This window comes from Notamacropus eugenii, chromosome 3, assembly GCF_028372415.1.
Source record: "Notamacropus eugenii isolate mMacEug1 chromosome 3, mMacEug1.pri_v2, whole genome shotgun sequence".
NCBI lineage: Eukaryota > Metazoa > Chordata > Mammalia > Diprotodontia > Macropodidae > Notamacropus > Notamacropus eugenii.
In genome coordinates, this window is record NC_092874.1 from 95,365,216 (window position 1) to 95,382,074 (window position 16,859).

The window sequence follows — 16,859 nt, forward strand, 5'->3', positions numbered from 1 at the left end:
TAGGGCAAGCATGAGGAAAAACACAGAAGAATGCATGCACAGAAAATTATTCACTTCTAAGTCCTAAAGCTCAAATAAGTCAAATTTTCTTTGTCATTTACAGTGACAGTTTGCATTCATTATGATGACCTAAAGTGCATTACGAATCACTAATGAATTTCCTTTTGTTCAGTACATTTCCATGTGAAGTACTTCTTAGAATATTTTAGTTTTAGAGAACTGAGAATTCTTTGATGAGACACACACACATACCCACCATATAATCGTCATCATGTTGTCAAAGAAAAACATGAACATTATACTCCGTGTTTTGGGAACATGTCTATAAGAAACAATTTCAATTAATTTAACAATCATCTAAATTCAAGCATTTCTAACTTAGAGAAAGAAAAGTCCAAACTGCCATATTTCCTTCTCCCTCCCCAGTCCCCATCTCCTTTGACATCATTCTACCCCAAGAAAACTGAAGTAACAATTATAGGAATTTTGAATATGGGAAATGTCACAAAATGACAAAACACTCTTTTGTCATCAGTGTTCTGCCTCATCTAATGAACCAAGAGTGATGTAATCTTTTGCAATTACCCTGGAGAACCCTCCTTAATTCCTATTCCCAGGCTCTTAGCCTTTGACCTTGGCTGATATATTATACAAGGGAAATGTCTAGAAAGCATTTTGAAAACGGGAAAATATTATTCCTTAATATTTTCAATTGAACTAAACTGGAGTTTTAGAATCCATAAGGTCAACTAGGATGCCAGCTTACCCTGATATCATTGTCCCATCCATTCTCTCACAATAATATCATTAACAGATTATAAACAAACACCATCATGATGGTATCCAACACCATCACAGAGGGGTTAACCATACTGATTCAAAATCTGCTGTAAAATTGTTTAGTCAGTTGTCTAAGAAGCCAATAATCCCTATGGGATTTCCTAACCATGTAATGCTGTGTCCCTGACTACAATGGGTCAGTCAGCCAACAAGGTTTTATGGTCAGGCACTGTACTAAACACTGTGAATATATAAAGAGATGGAAGACATCCCATGCCTTCAAAAAGCTAATAATCCAATGACAAGTCACATTGGGTAAGGTATAAGACAGAAAGGGGTAGGAAGAGATACCTTGACTTCCTAAGCAGAACAATGGCAGTTCCTTGACTTTTTTTTTTCAGAATGAGTTGGCTAAGGGCAACAGGGGTAAGGGATGTTTACATCCTTCAAAATTCTGACCCTCTCATTTTCATGTTGGTGCTTTCCAGACCCAGAGTTGAGGCTCATCCTTGTAGGGAAGACAGGAAGTGGGAAGAGTGCAACTGGAAATAGCATTCTTGGCAGGAAAGCCTTCATGTCTAAACTCAGTTCCAGGCCAGTGACTGAGAGATGCCAAAGAGGGAGCAGGGAATGGCATGGAAAAAAACTTGTGGTCATTGACACCCCAGATATCTTTTCCTCCAAAGTCCAAGCAAACAAAGATCTGGAGATCTGTCGCTGTATGGCCCTCTCATCCCCAGGTCCTCATGCCCTACTCTTGGTGATCCAGTTGGGCCGTTACACCAACGAGGACAAGGAGGCCCTCAGGCGCATCCAGGAGATATTTGGGGTGGGGATCCTGTCTCGAACCATCCTTGTTTTCACCAGGAAAGAAGACTTAGGGAAAGAAACCCTGAAGGAATACTTAAAAGGAACAGAGAACAAAAGCTTGAAATGGCTGAATGTTGTGTGTGAAGAGTTTCACTGTGGTTTCAACAACAAAATTGAAGGAGAGGGACAGGAGGCCCAACTAAAGGAACTGATGGAGATGATAGAAGGGGTTCTCTGGCAAAATGACTCATGCTGCTACTCGAATGAGGTGTATGACTATATCCAAGAAAATATTCAGCAATTAAGAGAGGAGCTGGGAGAAGAATCAATAGGCCAGGGACAGGATTCTGAGGAAGTTTTCTGTAAGGACAATATGGCATCAGAGGAGTCACATCAGACCTGCTCTGCCCTACAGCGTCTGATGATCATTCAGAGGAAATATGAGCAGCATCAAAAATCAGTGTTGAAGAAGGAGTCACCAACCCCTTGGTTAGATGGCCATTCATACTGGGACTTTGTTCACATTTCCCTTTCAGGTCCCCTTTAGTTCCTTTTCCTCTCTTTGGCAAGCCACAAACTGGTTAACTGGACCCAGGCACATGATAGAGAGGGAGGAAGCCAGAGACAGGAGTCTTTCAGCTCCAACTGCCAATCCCAGCTCTACCACTGACTAGTTCTATGGCTTGAACAAGTCACTTCATCTGGTCCAGTTGATTCCTTTTGTAAATGAGAAAACAAGTCCAAAGAGGTGATCTCTGTGGTTCCTTCCAGCTCTGGTCTCTTATGATATCAAGTCATGGCAAACAATCTCCGGAAGACTGTGATCCCTATTGCTCTAACCTAGATGGGAAAAAATTACAATTAGTGTAGGTTCCTTTAAAGAGGTACCATGACAGTCCCTGGAACTCTACTGGCATGTGTCATAGAGGGAATTCCTTAAAGATAAAGCATGCAGGTATTGGACTCTGAGTCCTTTCTAAATCTGAGATTCTGTTGTGTTCTAAGACCTGTGATCCTTCAATGTAGAAGCTGTTAGGTCTTGTGTGACCTTGGTGGTAGCTCTGTGAACCCCATTTTATAGATGGTGAAACTGAGGCTTGAATGCAAGACAGATCTCAAAAAGTCATAAGGTGAATCCAAGAAAGTGTCTTTCTTAAGCCAGATCAGCTGACTCTTGTCAAAATTCTTTATTACAGCTATGCCACGCTTTACCCTCCCACCCTGGGTATAGATGTACCATCTCTCTAAAAAGCAGGCAGCATTGGCATAGAAATGAACACACCCAGTATTTCAAGAATGCAGACAATACAACTCCCTTTATATTCTCTTTATGTCAAGAGAGAAAAGCAAGGAGAAAAGTGCCACACATGAGCAACTCCCTGAGGGACCTATCTTCTGGGACTATGCAAACTGAGGACTACAAACCTCATCATCCCTCAATCTCACTTCACCCCAATACTCTCTTCTATTCATAGAAATTAGGACTGGTTCTTCCCAAAATATATGATCTCCTTTATCATTATCTGCTCTTTTAATTATCCTGACTACATTGTCTAGTCTGAGCCTAATGGGATCACAAAATTACAGAATCTTTGAGGTGAAAGGACCCTCAGAGGGATGGATAGATATCTCATCTACAATATCCCTAGCAAATAGTGATCTAATCTTCACTTGAGGACCTATAGCAATGGGGAGCTCACCTATCTATTAAAGCACCTTTCCCTTATAATTTGGGACATGTAAGAGAAATCCAAGCCACACTAGCAGAAGCTTTCAACTTCTACTCTACTTTAGAATGGTTTTTGAGGTTTATTAAAACTTGAAAGAAAAGTTAACAGCCTGGAGCTAGTTCCCAGGCAGGAAGACTAGAATTTAAAGGATAAATGAAAAAAAATGCATCTGTGCTTATGTCCACCCTCAAAGAAACTCAGTGGGATATGTTGACAATGCATAGGGGCATCTTATCTGTACTTTTATGTAGAGAAAAGCAAGGAGAATTCAGTCACCCTAACTCAGCTACAAATAAGAGTAGAAACCTTCTAATGACAGGGATGAGAAAGAGAATGCATAGCTTCTATTTTATTCTCCAGCTAGGAGTAAGGTTCCAGTTCGATCAACCCACCCATTGCTTCTTCTATATCAATTCTTCCTTTCATGTCTTGTTCAGCCTAGAGGCCGAAGGCCTACCCGAGTCTTTCCTTACCTGTCGCAGGTCTTCGGCTGGCCAAACCAGATAAACGTATGAGAGAAGAGACTTTCCAGAGTTGAACAAGGGTTAGGCTTTATTCAGGGTCTTGGTTACATGTGCAGGGTGAATTCTTCCTCAGGAGAGAGGAATCCTCCTCCTCCCAAGGAGGCAAAGATCTTACAGCAAGAGAATGGAAGTGGGAGCGGGAGAGGGGAGGGGTCCTCTGCCCTCTAAGGGCCCCTCAGCACGAAGAGCGCCTTCAGGCTTTCCTGACCCTACTTAAGCTCTCCAGCCACATAGTTTGCACGTGAATACAGGGCGTGCTCTCAGCCTTTAACTAGTAAACAACAGGTGAGCTCAGATCCCGGGCCAATCTCAAGGGTGGGATGCTCTCGCCAGCATGGAGATAGCCTGTCTCTCACTCCTCAATTCCCAGCTATTTTCTGGGGGGCCTCATGAGAACTCTAAAGTTTAGAAGTCCTCACTTTTACCTGCCTGAGACTGTCCACATGGAACTGAGCTTACACCCCCAACAATGTCTCATTGATATTATTACCCTTTTTTATCTCTCCTATTACAGTTTTGTTTTTTAGAACCACTCCAACCATACGCAGCTCAGTCCAAGTCCCTCTTTCAAACTACCTAAATAATGATGACATTCTGAAGAGTACTGAGAATATTTTCACATATAAGAAGTAAGTTGTTTGACCTTATTGAGTCCTTATCATTGGTGTTTAATATTTACTTTATATTTCTCCTGGATCTTCTATGTTGAATTTTGCATTAAGTTCTGCTCTTTTTGTCACAAATACCTGAAATTCTTTCTACTTTTTAAATATCCATTTTTGTTATTCAGGATTATATTTAACTTTGCTGGATAAATTACCCTTGGTCGTAACCCCAGTCAACTCTTTGGACTATGAAAAATGGTGTTCTAAGACCGGTGATGCTTCAGTGTAGAAGCTGCTAGGTCTTGTGTAATCCTGATTGTAACTCTGAAATATTAATTTATTTTCTTGTTGCTTTCAATATTTCTCCTTAACCTGGGAGCTTTGAAACTTGGTAATGATATTCCTTTAAGTTTTCCTCCTGGCATCTGTTTCAGGTGATGATCAGTGAATTTTTGCTATTTCTACTTCATCTTGTTGTAGAACTTCACGGCAATTTTCTGCAATAATTTCTTGTAATATTGTTATCAAAATTCTTATTTGCATCATAACTTTCAGGTATTCCTACAATTCTTATATTGTCTATCCTTATCTGTTCTCCAGATCAATTGTTTCTCTGATGAGATGTTTCACATTTTCTTTTATTTTTTCATTCATTTTTATGATTATTTCTTGATGTCTAATATCATTACCTTCCCCTTGCCAAATTCTTATTTTCAAGGAATCATTTTTTCCTTAAGTTTTTGATTACTCTATTTCAGTTGGTTGACTTTATTTTCATAATTTTATTGATTTTCTTGGATTGATTTTATTATTTCTTTTAATGTTTCCTTGATCTCCCTTATTTGATTCTTTTTCAAGTTCTTTCAAGAAGTCCTTTTTGGGCTTGTGATCACTTGATGTTTCTCACTGAAAAAGGAGTGGCTTTTTTTCAAACTCCATTATCTTCTGAATGTGAACTCAGATCTTCTCTATCCCCATAGTAGCTATTGATGATAGTTGAGTTCTTTTTCCTTTGGTTACTAATTTTTATTTTGTTTTGTTTTATTTTTAGCAGCTTATTATAATCAAATGCTAGTCCTAAGGTGTGGGGAATGATGCCCCACGTCTCATCAGGTCTTTCTTACTGTTATTTTCTGAGCTCTGTCCCAAGGTCCAACCTTGGGTACTTCTCTCCACCCCTTGTCCATGAGTAGGGCCCCCAATCACACTATCCTGCAAACACTCTTGCTCCCTATTGTCCCTTTTGTAGCTATGCACTGCATCTGTCCTCTCTGCCTGTAATGCTAATGAAATGAAAGATCTTCCCCACCCATTAATGAGTCTGCCTATTAAGGGGAATTTGATTAGGGGAGATTTGTAGGAAGACCCACACCTTTTGCTAATGAGGCACTGGTTCTCCAGGGTTGTGATGCCCTCAGGCTCTGAAAAGTGTATAAATATTCTCATGTGAGGTTTTATTTTGGGGCTTACTCTTTGGAAGAGTTTGGTCAGATGAGACTCTGGACAGCCACTAAGGAGCCCCCCTCCTTTGAAAACCCAGATGTTGGTGCTTTTCACTCTGGTAACTATGTATGTATGGAATGGTCAGACAGTTGGATCAGTCTGTCGATCTATGATGTCTGTATTGCTCATGTCAGACAGTTGGAAGCCATGCCTGTGGATTTTGATTTCACTGTATTTTATCTGAAGTTCAGGGTGCTGACTTATCTCCCTGAACTAAGTGAATGATATACGTGCTTGAGTAAAGTGATTGTTGACCCCTCAAAAGTTGCTTTTTTTTTTTTTTAGAAAAGCAGATTAAAGAACCTGTACAGCAGGTCCTCCTGTGTATGTTGGGGTCTTTGTTTTTACACTGTCCTGGAACTGAAACCAGGGATTCTGCTCTCCTGCAAGTGACCATAGCCAGCAGCCCATAACCATAATAGCCCTGTCCCTTTGTTATCACACTCACCAGGCACGTGCTAGCTCCCAGGACCCAGTGGTCAGTATTGCTGTTCTTGGCATCCCTTGACAGTGGAAGGTCTTTCAGTCTTCTATTCAGCCATCAACCCCCACATTATCCTTGAGTTGGTTTGAGTAAGGACCTCAGTGTCTGGCACCTTATTGCATTTCCAATGGACTGGCCATTTTGCTTGAATGCAAAATGTACATTTGCCAAAAAGACTATTTTACGGAGAACTCACACAGGGCAAGCATTCACATAGTAAGAAGAAGAAGAGATACAAAGATGCTCTCAAGGTCTCTCTCAAAAACTTTAGAATTGAGACACTGGAGACAATGGGAGACACTGGCACAGCACAGCTCAGCATGCCCACATCAGAGAAGGTGCTATGCTCTATGAGCAAAGCAGAATTGAAACAGCTCAAAAGAAACACAGGATGTGCAAATTGAGAGAACATCCCAAATATTCACATGGACTATTTGTGCCCAACTTGTGGTAGAGCATTCGAAGTTCTTATTGCTCTGATCAGCCACAGTAGGAGACATTGAAACTTAACTCTAGCATAATGATGTCATTTTGGTCTTCTTCAAGAACAAAGGACAACAACCAACCAATCCTTGATTTGAAAGTCCCTGAGGTGGAGATTGCCTCCCAGTCCAGCTGCCCCCAGGGCTTATTGTTTGTTGATTCAGTGGAGGTAGCCTAGAGGTGTCTGCACTTCACTCAGGCCAAACATCCACACCTGGAGGTCAAGTCTTTCTTAAAATCTCAAGTTGTCTTCACTTTGAGGCAATAATCTGTCTTTTTTTTGTGGAGGAAATTTGGAGAGCCTTTAATTTTCTGACTTATTCCATTATGATCCCAGAATCCTCTCCAAAAGATTGATTTTTGATATGGTGCTGAGAGGTAGCTAGGTAGCCCAGTGACTGGGCTTGGAGTTAGGAAGACTCATCTTCATGAATTCAAATCTGGCCTCAGACACTTACTAGTTGTATGACCCTGGGTAAGTCACTTAACCAGTATCTTTGCTAAGAAAACTCCACATAAGGTTACCAAGAGTTGGACATAGTGAAAACAATTAACAGCATAGAGACTGATTTTCAACATGCTGCTGAGGTGGCTTATGAGAGTGTGTCCAAAAGATTTCCAAGGGGGCAGCTAGGCAAAAGATGGCCCTCATCCCATCTCTGACCCAAAGCCCCCATGAAGCTAAGTCATACTGCATAGTCATATTGTTGCTGAGAAAAAGGTGTAGCAATGAGGGCAGTGCTAAGTATGGCTAATCCACTAATGCATAATGCCTCATCAGATGAGTGATAAAGATTCAAATTCTAGAGCAGACACTTAATAGCTGGGTGATATAAAGCAAGTAGCTTAACCTCTCAGAGTCTCCTCATCTGAAAAACAGAGGAGTTTGTTAGAGGCAATAGGAAGCCCCTATGTTGGAGGATGGGAGTGACATCATCAGATTTATACTTTAGGGATATTAATTAGGCAGCTATTTGGAGGAATGAATGGAAGTTTTGTCCTTTATTAAAGGGAATTCAGGGATAAGCCACAAAAGAGAAGCTTTAGGTCTGGGAAAGTTCTAGAACCCCTGTAATCATGGATTCTGATAGAACACCGCTCTCATTATATGTAAAACTCTCCCTGCTGACTCAAACAGGAAAAATTCCTGAGTCAATTTTTGCCTTATATCCAATAAAACTGATATGTTAGAGGTTCCAGAAAAGTGAATAGTGATAATGTTTAATATAAAATTTTGGAATAATCTCTTTGTTCTCTCTGAAGCAAACTCAGAGAATGCCTCTTCCTATGTCAGCAAAAGCCAGCCAAGGCTGACTCTACACTCCTTAGGAGACCTTTAACCTAAGACACTATATCTTATTATCTATACACATATACTATGTTTGTTATGGCATATTAGTGGTAAAGAAAATATAGACATCTTAGGTCGTAATTTCTATGGAACTTTGTTTACCCTTTCCTATGTCAGTTATCTGTTTAGGGCAGGAAGCCTGCCACTCACTACTGGTGGGATTTCCTTATCACCGAGAAATATGTTTATCCAGCCTGGAATCCCAAGGCCTGACCAATATTACTTTGTTAATTGTCCTGTCTTACTGAATTTATGATTTGCTCAATTAGGAGAGTTCCTTTCTCACGGCAAAATGTATATAATCCAGAAGATTTCTGCACTGGGTAGCCAGAACATTTCTGGCTCCATAATGCATTATGTTACCGTTTTCTTTAATAGGGAATTGATCAATTAATTAATTAAATCATAAAATGTATGCATTAGCCTGTTGCCTTTCTTTAACCAAGTTTTCAGGTCAACAATAGCAAATATTACTAAAGTCCCTCTTGTATAGATATCACATTTGAAGAAATTATAAAAGAAAACTGCCCCAATACCTTAGATTCAAAGGGTGAAATAGAAATTGAAAGGATCCACTGATCCCCTTCTGAAGGTGATCCAGAATGAGGACTCCCAGAATTATTTATAGCCAACTTCCAGAACTCCCAGGTTGAGGAGAAAATATTGCAAGCAGACAGAAGGAAACAATTAAAATACCATGGAGCCACAGTCAGGATCACATAAGATTTAGCAACCTCTACATTGTGGAGGATAAAGGAGCTAGGATTACAACCAAGTATCGCCTACCCAGCAAAACTGAATATAATTCTTTGGTGGGGGAAAAGGGATATTTAATGACATAGAGGACTTTCAAGCATTACCTAATGAAAAGACCACAGCTAAATAGAATATTTGACTTTCAAATATAAGACTCAAGAGAAGCATAAAAAAGGAAATATGAAAGATATATCAAAAGGAAATCAACTAGGTTAACATGTTTACATTCCTAGATGGGAAGATGATGACTGTAGCTTCTAAAAATTTTTCAGCATTAGGACAGTTAGAAGGATTATACATAGATATTGAGGGCCAGGATGGAGTGTGGTTGACAAGTTCAGGATAGACCTTCGGGGAGACTGTGCTCATTATCATCCAGAATGACCCTCCATGCCCCCCAGATGTTCCTGTCTCCTTGAGACAAACAAGAGAACTACAGAATACAAAGGATATGTAAAATAGATGCCCTCTAGGCTAACAGTCTTCAAGACAATAAGACTGGCCAAATCACTAGGACAGGAGAAGAGTAGTATGTCACATAGTCTTGCAGTTCCTGTCTATAAAAACCCTGACCCTTGGATCAATAAATGGAGTTGGCCTATCTTCTTCCACCTTCGCATGAATCTTTCTTCTTCACGGCATCACTGAGCCGCGTGGGGACGCAGGCTGTCCGCCACACATAGATAGAGGGCATCTCTATGAGGTGACTATGAAGGGATTAAAAAAAGTAAAATTAAGTAATGAGAAAGAGAGATGCACTGGGAAAGTAGGGAAGGAAATACATGAGCACAACTACAAAACACTTTTCATACAAATAAAGTTAGATCTAAACAATTTTGAAGAAATATTAATTGCTCATGTATAAGCTGAGCTTATATAACAAAAATGAGAACTCTCCCTAAATTAACTTACTGATTCAGTGCAATAGCAATCAAATTGCCAAAAAAATAGTTTTATAGCTAGGAAAAGTAATAGTAAAATTCATCTGAATGAACAAAAGGTCAAGAAAATTAAGGGAATCAATGAAAAAAAAGTGAGAGAAAGTGGCTTAGCAGCAGCAGATTTCAAATTGTATTACAAAACAATAATCATCAAAACATTCTGGTACTGGCTTAGAAAAAGAGTGGTGGAGTAGTGAAATTGAGTGGGCGCAAAATACACAGTAGTAAATGGCCATATTTATTTAGTGTTTGACAAACCCAAAGATCCAAGATTTGGCAACACAAAATCATTATTTGACAAAAATAGCCAGGAAAACTGGAAAGTAATTTGGTAGAAACTAGGTGTAGACCAATATCTAATACCATATATCAAGATGAGGTCAAAATGAGCACATGAATTAGACATAAAGGGTGATACCATAAGCAAAATAGGAGAGCATGGACTAGTTTACCTGTCAGATCTATGGATAATGGAAAAATTTGAGACCAAACAAGAGATAGAGAGCATCATATACATATTTTGATTATATCAAAGTAAATAGTTTTTCCACAAGCAAAACCAATGCAACCAATATTAGAATGGAAGTTAGAAACTGAAGAAAAAATCTTTACAACCAATTTCTCTGATAAAGACCTCATTTTTCAAATATATGGAGAACTCAGTCAAATTTTTAAGACTAGGAGTCATTGCCCAATTGATAAATGGTCAAAGAATATTTTCAGGAAAAAAACCCCAAAGCTATCTATGATCATTTGAAAAAGCACTCTAAATCAGTATTAATTAGAGAAATGCAAATTAAAACAGCTCTGAGATGTCACCTCATAAATATGAGATTGGCTAATATGACAGAAAAAGAAAATGATAAACAATAGGGGCACTAATGAACTTTTGGTTGAGTTGTCAACTGATCCAAACATTCTGGAGGGCAAAAGGCCATAAAGCTGTGCATACCTTTTATTCTAGCAATACCACTAAAAGGCGGGCAGCTAGGTGGTGCAGTGGATAGAGCACCAGTGCAGTAGTCAGGAGGACCTGAGTTCAAATCTCACCTCAGACACTTGACACTTACTAGCTGTGTGACCTTGGGCAAGTCACTTAACCCCAACTGTCTCATCCTGGGTCATCTCCAGTCATCCTGATGAATATCTGGTCACTGGATTCAGATGGTTCTGGAGGAGAAGTGAGGCTGGTGACCTGCACAGCCCTCCCTCACTCAAAACAAAGTCAAGTGCAAGTCATGTCATCATTTCTCTGATGGCATGGTCTTCTTCGGCAATGAAGGATGAACACACACACACACACACACACACACACACACACACACACACACACATACCGCTACAAGGACAGTATCGCAAAGAGATTTTTTAAAAAAGAAAAAGGACCCGTCTGTGTGTACAAAAATATTTATAACAGGTCTTTTTGTGGTTAAAAGAATCAGAAAATGAGAGGATACTTTTTCTGCATCCACTGATATAATCATAAGATGTCATTACTTTTGTTATTGATGTTATCCATTATGCTAATAGTTTTTCTGATGTTAAATCATCCCTGCATTTCTGGCATACATCCAGCTGGATCATAATGAACAGTCTTTGTAATATATTGTTGATAGTTGTAACCATTTAGCTAGTGTTTTATTTAGGATTTTTCATCCCTATTCATTAAGGAAATTGGTCTATAATGTTCTTTCTCTGATTTTACTCTTCCTAGTTTAGGTGTCATTATCGTGTTTGTTTCATCAGAGGAGTTTGGTTGAAACCATTCTTTGCCTATTATTCCAAATCATTTCTGTTATGTTGGAATTTGTTGATCTTAAAAGGTTTGATAGAATTCACATCTGGTAAATGCATTGGCTGGTGCTTTTTTTTTTTTAGAAGCTCATTTATGGTGTGTTCAATTTCTTTTTTAAAAATAGGTCTCTTTAGATATGATATTTCCTATTCTGCTAGTCTGGGTCATTTATATCTTTGTAAATATATTTCCATTTCACTTAAATGGTTAATTTTGGGTGGAAGCATATAATTGGCCAAAATAACTCTTTATAATTGCTTTAGTTTCACCTTTGTTAGTGGTATATTTATGCTTTCATTTTTAATACTAGTGATTTGGTTTTCTTCTCTCTCTTTAAAAATCAAAGTAACCCATGGTTTATCTATTTTTTGGCTTTTTTCCTGAAATTAACTTCTAGTTTTATTTATTAACTCAATGGTTTTTTTTAACATTCGATTTTATTAATCTGACCTTTAATTTTTATAATTTCAAACAGTATTTAATTGAGGATGTACTTTGTTCTTCTAGTTTTTTAAAATTACACAACTAATTCCTTGGTCTGTTCTTTCTCTATTTTATTGATGTAAACATCTACAGATATAAATTTTCCTCTCATCACTGCTTTTTACTGTATCCCCTAGGTTTTGGTAGATTGTCTCATTATTGTTATTTTCTTTAATGAAATTGTTTCTATGATTTGTTCTTAGATCCACTCATTGTTATGATTAGTTTGCTTAATCTGCAATTAGTTTTTATTTATGTTTCCATGGTATTTTATGAAATACAATTTTTATTGTATTATGATCTGAAAAGGATACTGTCAATACTTCTGTTTTTATTCATGACATTTTTATGCCCTAACATATGGTTAATCTTTATAAAGGCACCATGAACCACTAAGAAGAAAGGTGTATTCCTTTCTATTTCCATTGAATGTTTTCCAGAAAGCTATCTGACATTTTTGTTATTTAATTTTTGAATAGATTTTTCTAGTTCTGAGAGGGGAAGGCTAAAGCCTACCCCCACTATTATAGTACTACTTTCTATTTCCACCTGTAATTCATTCAATTTCTTTTTTAAAAATTTAGATACTATAATATTTGGTGCATCCAGGTTCAGTATGGATATTGCTTCATTATCGACAGTACTTTTTATCAAAATGTAGTTATCCTGTTTATCTTCTTAAATTAGGTTTATTTTAACCCTAACTCTCTGAGATGATAGTGGCTATCCTTGCCTCTTTCTTTTTTTTTTTTTGCATCAGCTGAAGCATAATAAATTGTACTCTGACCCTCCATTTTAACTATGTCTCTTATTCTTAAATGTGTTTCTCGTAAAGAACATATTGTTGACTTGGATGTAATCGCTTTTTGCTTAGAGTAAAAAAACTGACCAATCTGCATGGAGAGGGAAAAGACACTGCTTTGTCCTCTTATTTTTTTATTTCATTTGAACCAGCGCCCTTGATATTGTAGGGGGACTTTGTAAGAGAATCTTTGGTACCAAACAATGATGTGGATTCTTTTGCACAAAAATAAATAAGGTGGGACAGTCCAAAATGTAATGAATGACTTCCTGACCAATACTTTTATATTGGTGACACACTTAACATTAACCTGACTTTGATGTACTGCAATAAAGCAGGGAACTGTTTAAAAAAAAAAAAGAACGTTGTTGGATTCTGATTTTTAATCCATTGTGCTGTTTGTTTCCATCTTATGGTTGAGTATTCCATTTACATTCAAAATTATAATTATTATTTGTGAATTTTCCTCCATCTTATTTTTACTCAGTATTGTCCTTTTCAGTCTTTTTTTACTGTATCCCAGTTATCTTATCTTCTTCCCTTCCCTTTCTTTTCCTTAGTCTACCCACCCCTCTAAGAGTTCCCCCCTTATCTTTCCTTCCACTGTCCTAAATCTTAACTATACTCCCTTCTAAAAGTCCCTCCCTTGTCTTCTCCCCTCACCCTTCTAAAACTTAATCTACATATCCTACTAAAAGTACCTCCCCGACCCTGTTCCTCAGTCCTCTCATCTCTCTACACCCCTCCAGATATGTATATTGTTTCATCTTCAACCCAGAGCCCCTGAGGATAAGGTTCGAACACTAACAGCCCTCCACTCCAGCCTATTTCCTCTGTATCTGTTCTTCCTTTCACATCCCATTTTAATAAGACAATTGCTCCTTTTTACCTTTTCCTACCCAGTTTTGTTTTTTTAGAATTCCCCCATGGCAGCACAGTATGGCAAATCTCACAGTATAATAAACACTCTATTTATTCAGAACTAAATCTTGTAACATAGAACTAAAGCATAACAACAAAACAACTTATTACTAAGGTCACACAACATATGTCATTGCATTCAGTATTTATTCCATCTCTAGGCCACAGTAAATTACAATCCCTCAATCCAAAGCCAGTGTCCAAGTAGAGTCCTTTCATCTTGACTCAAGGCTGACTTCCAAGCCCAGTGGTCAAGCACTCTGGCTCCTGCCTGGGTTCACACTCAGGCAGCTCTCCACTCCTGGTCCTTGTTTCAGCTCATGGGGGAAGGGATTGCTCCATTCTAAGCTCTTCCTGCTGCTGCCTGAATCCACACTCCAAGGGCTCCTGCCCTAAACTTCTTTATCTGGAAAAACAAAGCTTACCATTCACACATATTACCAGTACTACCATCTGAATTCACTTCCAAGCCTGGAGGCTCCTTCAGTGAGTCTCTGCTGCTGCTGTGTACCCATTCCCCCAACATTTCAATGCTCAAAGCTCAATGCTCATCATCTTCCTCTGGGTTCACATAGGTTCCCCTGGGGCAGGGAGGGCTTTAAACAACAGCTACCCAGCGTCTTCTTCCAGTACATCGAGAGTTCTCAGGTGAAGTGTTTTTCCCATGAGTGAGCCCCAAGGTGATATCAAACTTCCAGCTCATATATAGTTTTACTTGACATCTGATTGGCTAAAGCCCATGTGTCTGTATCTGATTGGCTAGAGCCCATGGTGTGTAGCCCATATGCATCATTTGGTTGGCGGAGTGCATATGAGCATAGCCCATGTGTGTAGCCCTGGAACATCACATCTGATAGGACCAGTGCCCAAAGGCATGAGAACCCTGCATTTCAACATCTAATTGGCTTAGTGCTGGAAGGAATGAAAGGTGAGTCTCAGCACCAGAGTGTCACAGTTGTGGATTACCAGGGATTAATCGTTCAGATGTTTACAATTTAATCTGAGGCTGGGAAACTGAATTCTAAGAAAGAAAAACAGCCAAAGTTCCACCTTGCTTGCCCTCACAACATCATACACAACTCAGCCCCAATCTTTCTTCTAAACTACCCTAGTAATGATGACAATTTTGAGAATATTGATAACATTTTCATATATAAAAAGTGTTAGAGAAACACTTGACACACAAAAGGGTATCAAGGAAAATGTATTAAAATGGAGTTCAGAGGAGGAAAGGCCTTTACGTTCATTTCCTTGAATGAACAGGTAACTTCCAGTAAGGCTACAGGAAAACTACAACTTGTACAGATCAATGGAAGCTTCTTATACTGTTCTGAATTTTGAACCTCCCGTGACACAGTCCATTGCCACATGACTGCATGTTCTCCTCTCTGATAGGCTTTCCCTCACAGCTCATCAAGCCTGTGAACAAGTTTCTGACCCCTACCTAACCATGCTAAGTCACAAGTCTGTGGAAACAGAACTTCCTTGTTTCCCACATAAACAGTTTGACCTTAGTGAGTCCCTTATGATTAATTTTTAAAGTTTTCTTTATATTTCTTCTGAATCTTTTATATCAGATTTTCCCTTGAGTTCTGATGTTTGTGTCACAAATACTTGAAAGACATTTTAATATTTCACTCTATGCTATTGCTTCTCAATAAAGTATCGCTTTGTAAAACCTAGTTAATATTATTAATAGGTTAAAGTGGCAATCGTCACTGGATTAAATGGAAGATATTTACAGTAATTGTAATATTGGGAAGAACATTGTGGAATGGAGGTGTCTCAAACCAACAGCATTTTAAATGCATCCCTAACCACTCATGGTCACCTCTAGAACTCTCAGGAGGAGGTTTGTATAACTAGCCTTGAACTAGGGGAACTGACTTGTTTGGCTGTCCCGCATGCCTGGAATACTCTCCCTCCTCATCTCTACCTACTGCTCTCCCTAGATTTCTTTAAATTCAGCTAAAATTTCATCTTCCACAAGAAGCCTGTCCCAATCCCTCTTAATTCTAGTGCCTTCCTTCTCATAATTATTTCCTATTTATTCTCTATATAGCTTGTTTGTACATATTTTTTGGCTTCATGTCTCTCCCATGAGATCGTGAGCTCCTTGAGGCCAGAGACTGTCATTTACCTCTTTTTGTATTCCCAGTGATTAATTAGCACAATACCTGACATATAGTGGGAGAGTAAACGTTGGACTGACTGAGAAGGAGACTTGTGTATGGGTGAAAAGACCCAGCAGAGTGATAGAAATGGTTACACTATGCTCAAATGGGACAATGTCTCTAACTGATTCAGTAAAGTTACAGCCCTCAGAAGACAGAACAATAACTTTACCTGAAATAACATTGAGATTGGCAGGTTCTCAAGCAAATTGCTACAAAGAAATTGCAATTTGTAAATAACAAACACAAACAAAAGGGTGATGGTTTTCATGGTTTTCTAAAAAAGAGGAATCAAGCACAAGAATGTATTAATATTTCTTCACCATTGTTCCATAGGGGCAGGATGCTAGAATAGGAAAAGAATCAAATTTGTAATCAAGGAAACTGGGTTCAATCAGGTATTCTGCTTACAGGCTTAAGACCCTGTGCAGCTCTCTCTGCCTCCCCTCTTTCACCTATGAATCTTTAAGTTTGATTGAATTAGCTATGATGTCATCTCCAGCACTAAATTCTATAATCCTAAGATTCTAATGACTAATAACAATTACTAAACATAAATATCCATAGACCAAAGAAGGACAATTCCTCTAGCAATCACAGAGAGAAATTTCCCCAAAGAATATCCCACTACTTTTTTTTTTTTGCAGTAGCAAAGAACCCGAAATAAAAGTTTCCCATTAATTGGGGAGTAGCTAAACATACAGTGGATGATGAATT

At 38.6% G+C, this 16,859-nt stretch overlaps 1 protein-coding gene across 4 annotated transcripts in view; it reads left to right on the forward strand.

Annotated features, from left to right (window-relative positions):
- The window catches only part of LOC140532999 (GTPase IMAP family member 8-like), a 65,046-nt gene that overhangs the window by 17,084 nt on the left and 31,103 nt on the right, over positions 1-16,859 (forward strand). For 3 of the 4 annotated variants that reach the window (XM_072652248.1, XM_072652250.1, XM_072652251.1), the window contains one exon: positions 1,269-13,407. The exons of the other annotated variant lie outside the window; for it this stretch is intronic. In XM_072652248.1, the coding sequence (XP_072508349.1) occupies positions 1,269-2,137 (869 nt within the window). In that variant the 3' untranslated portion in view covers positions 2,138-13,407. Of the gene's footprint in view, positions 1-1,268; positions 13,408-16,859 lie in introns of those variants that run through there. 4 annotated transcript variants of the gene reach the window in all.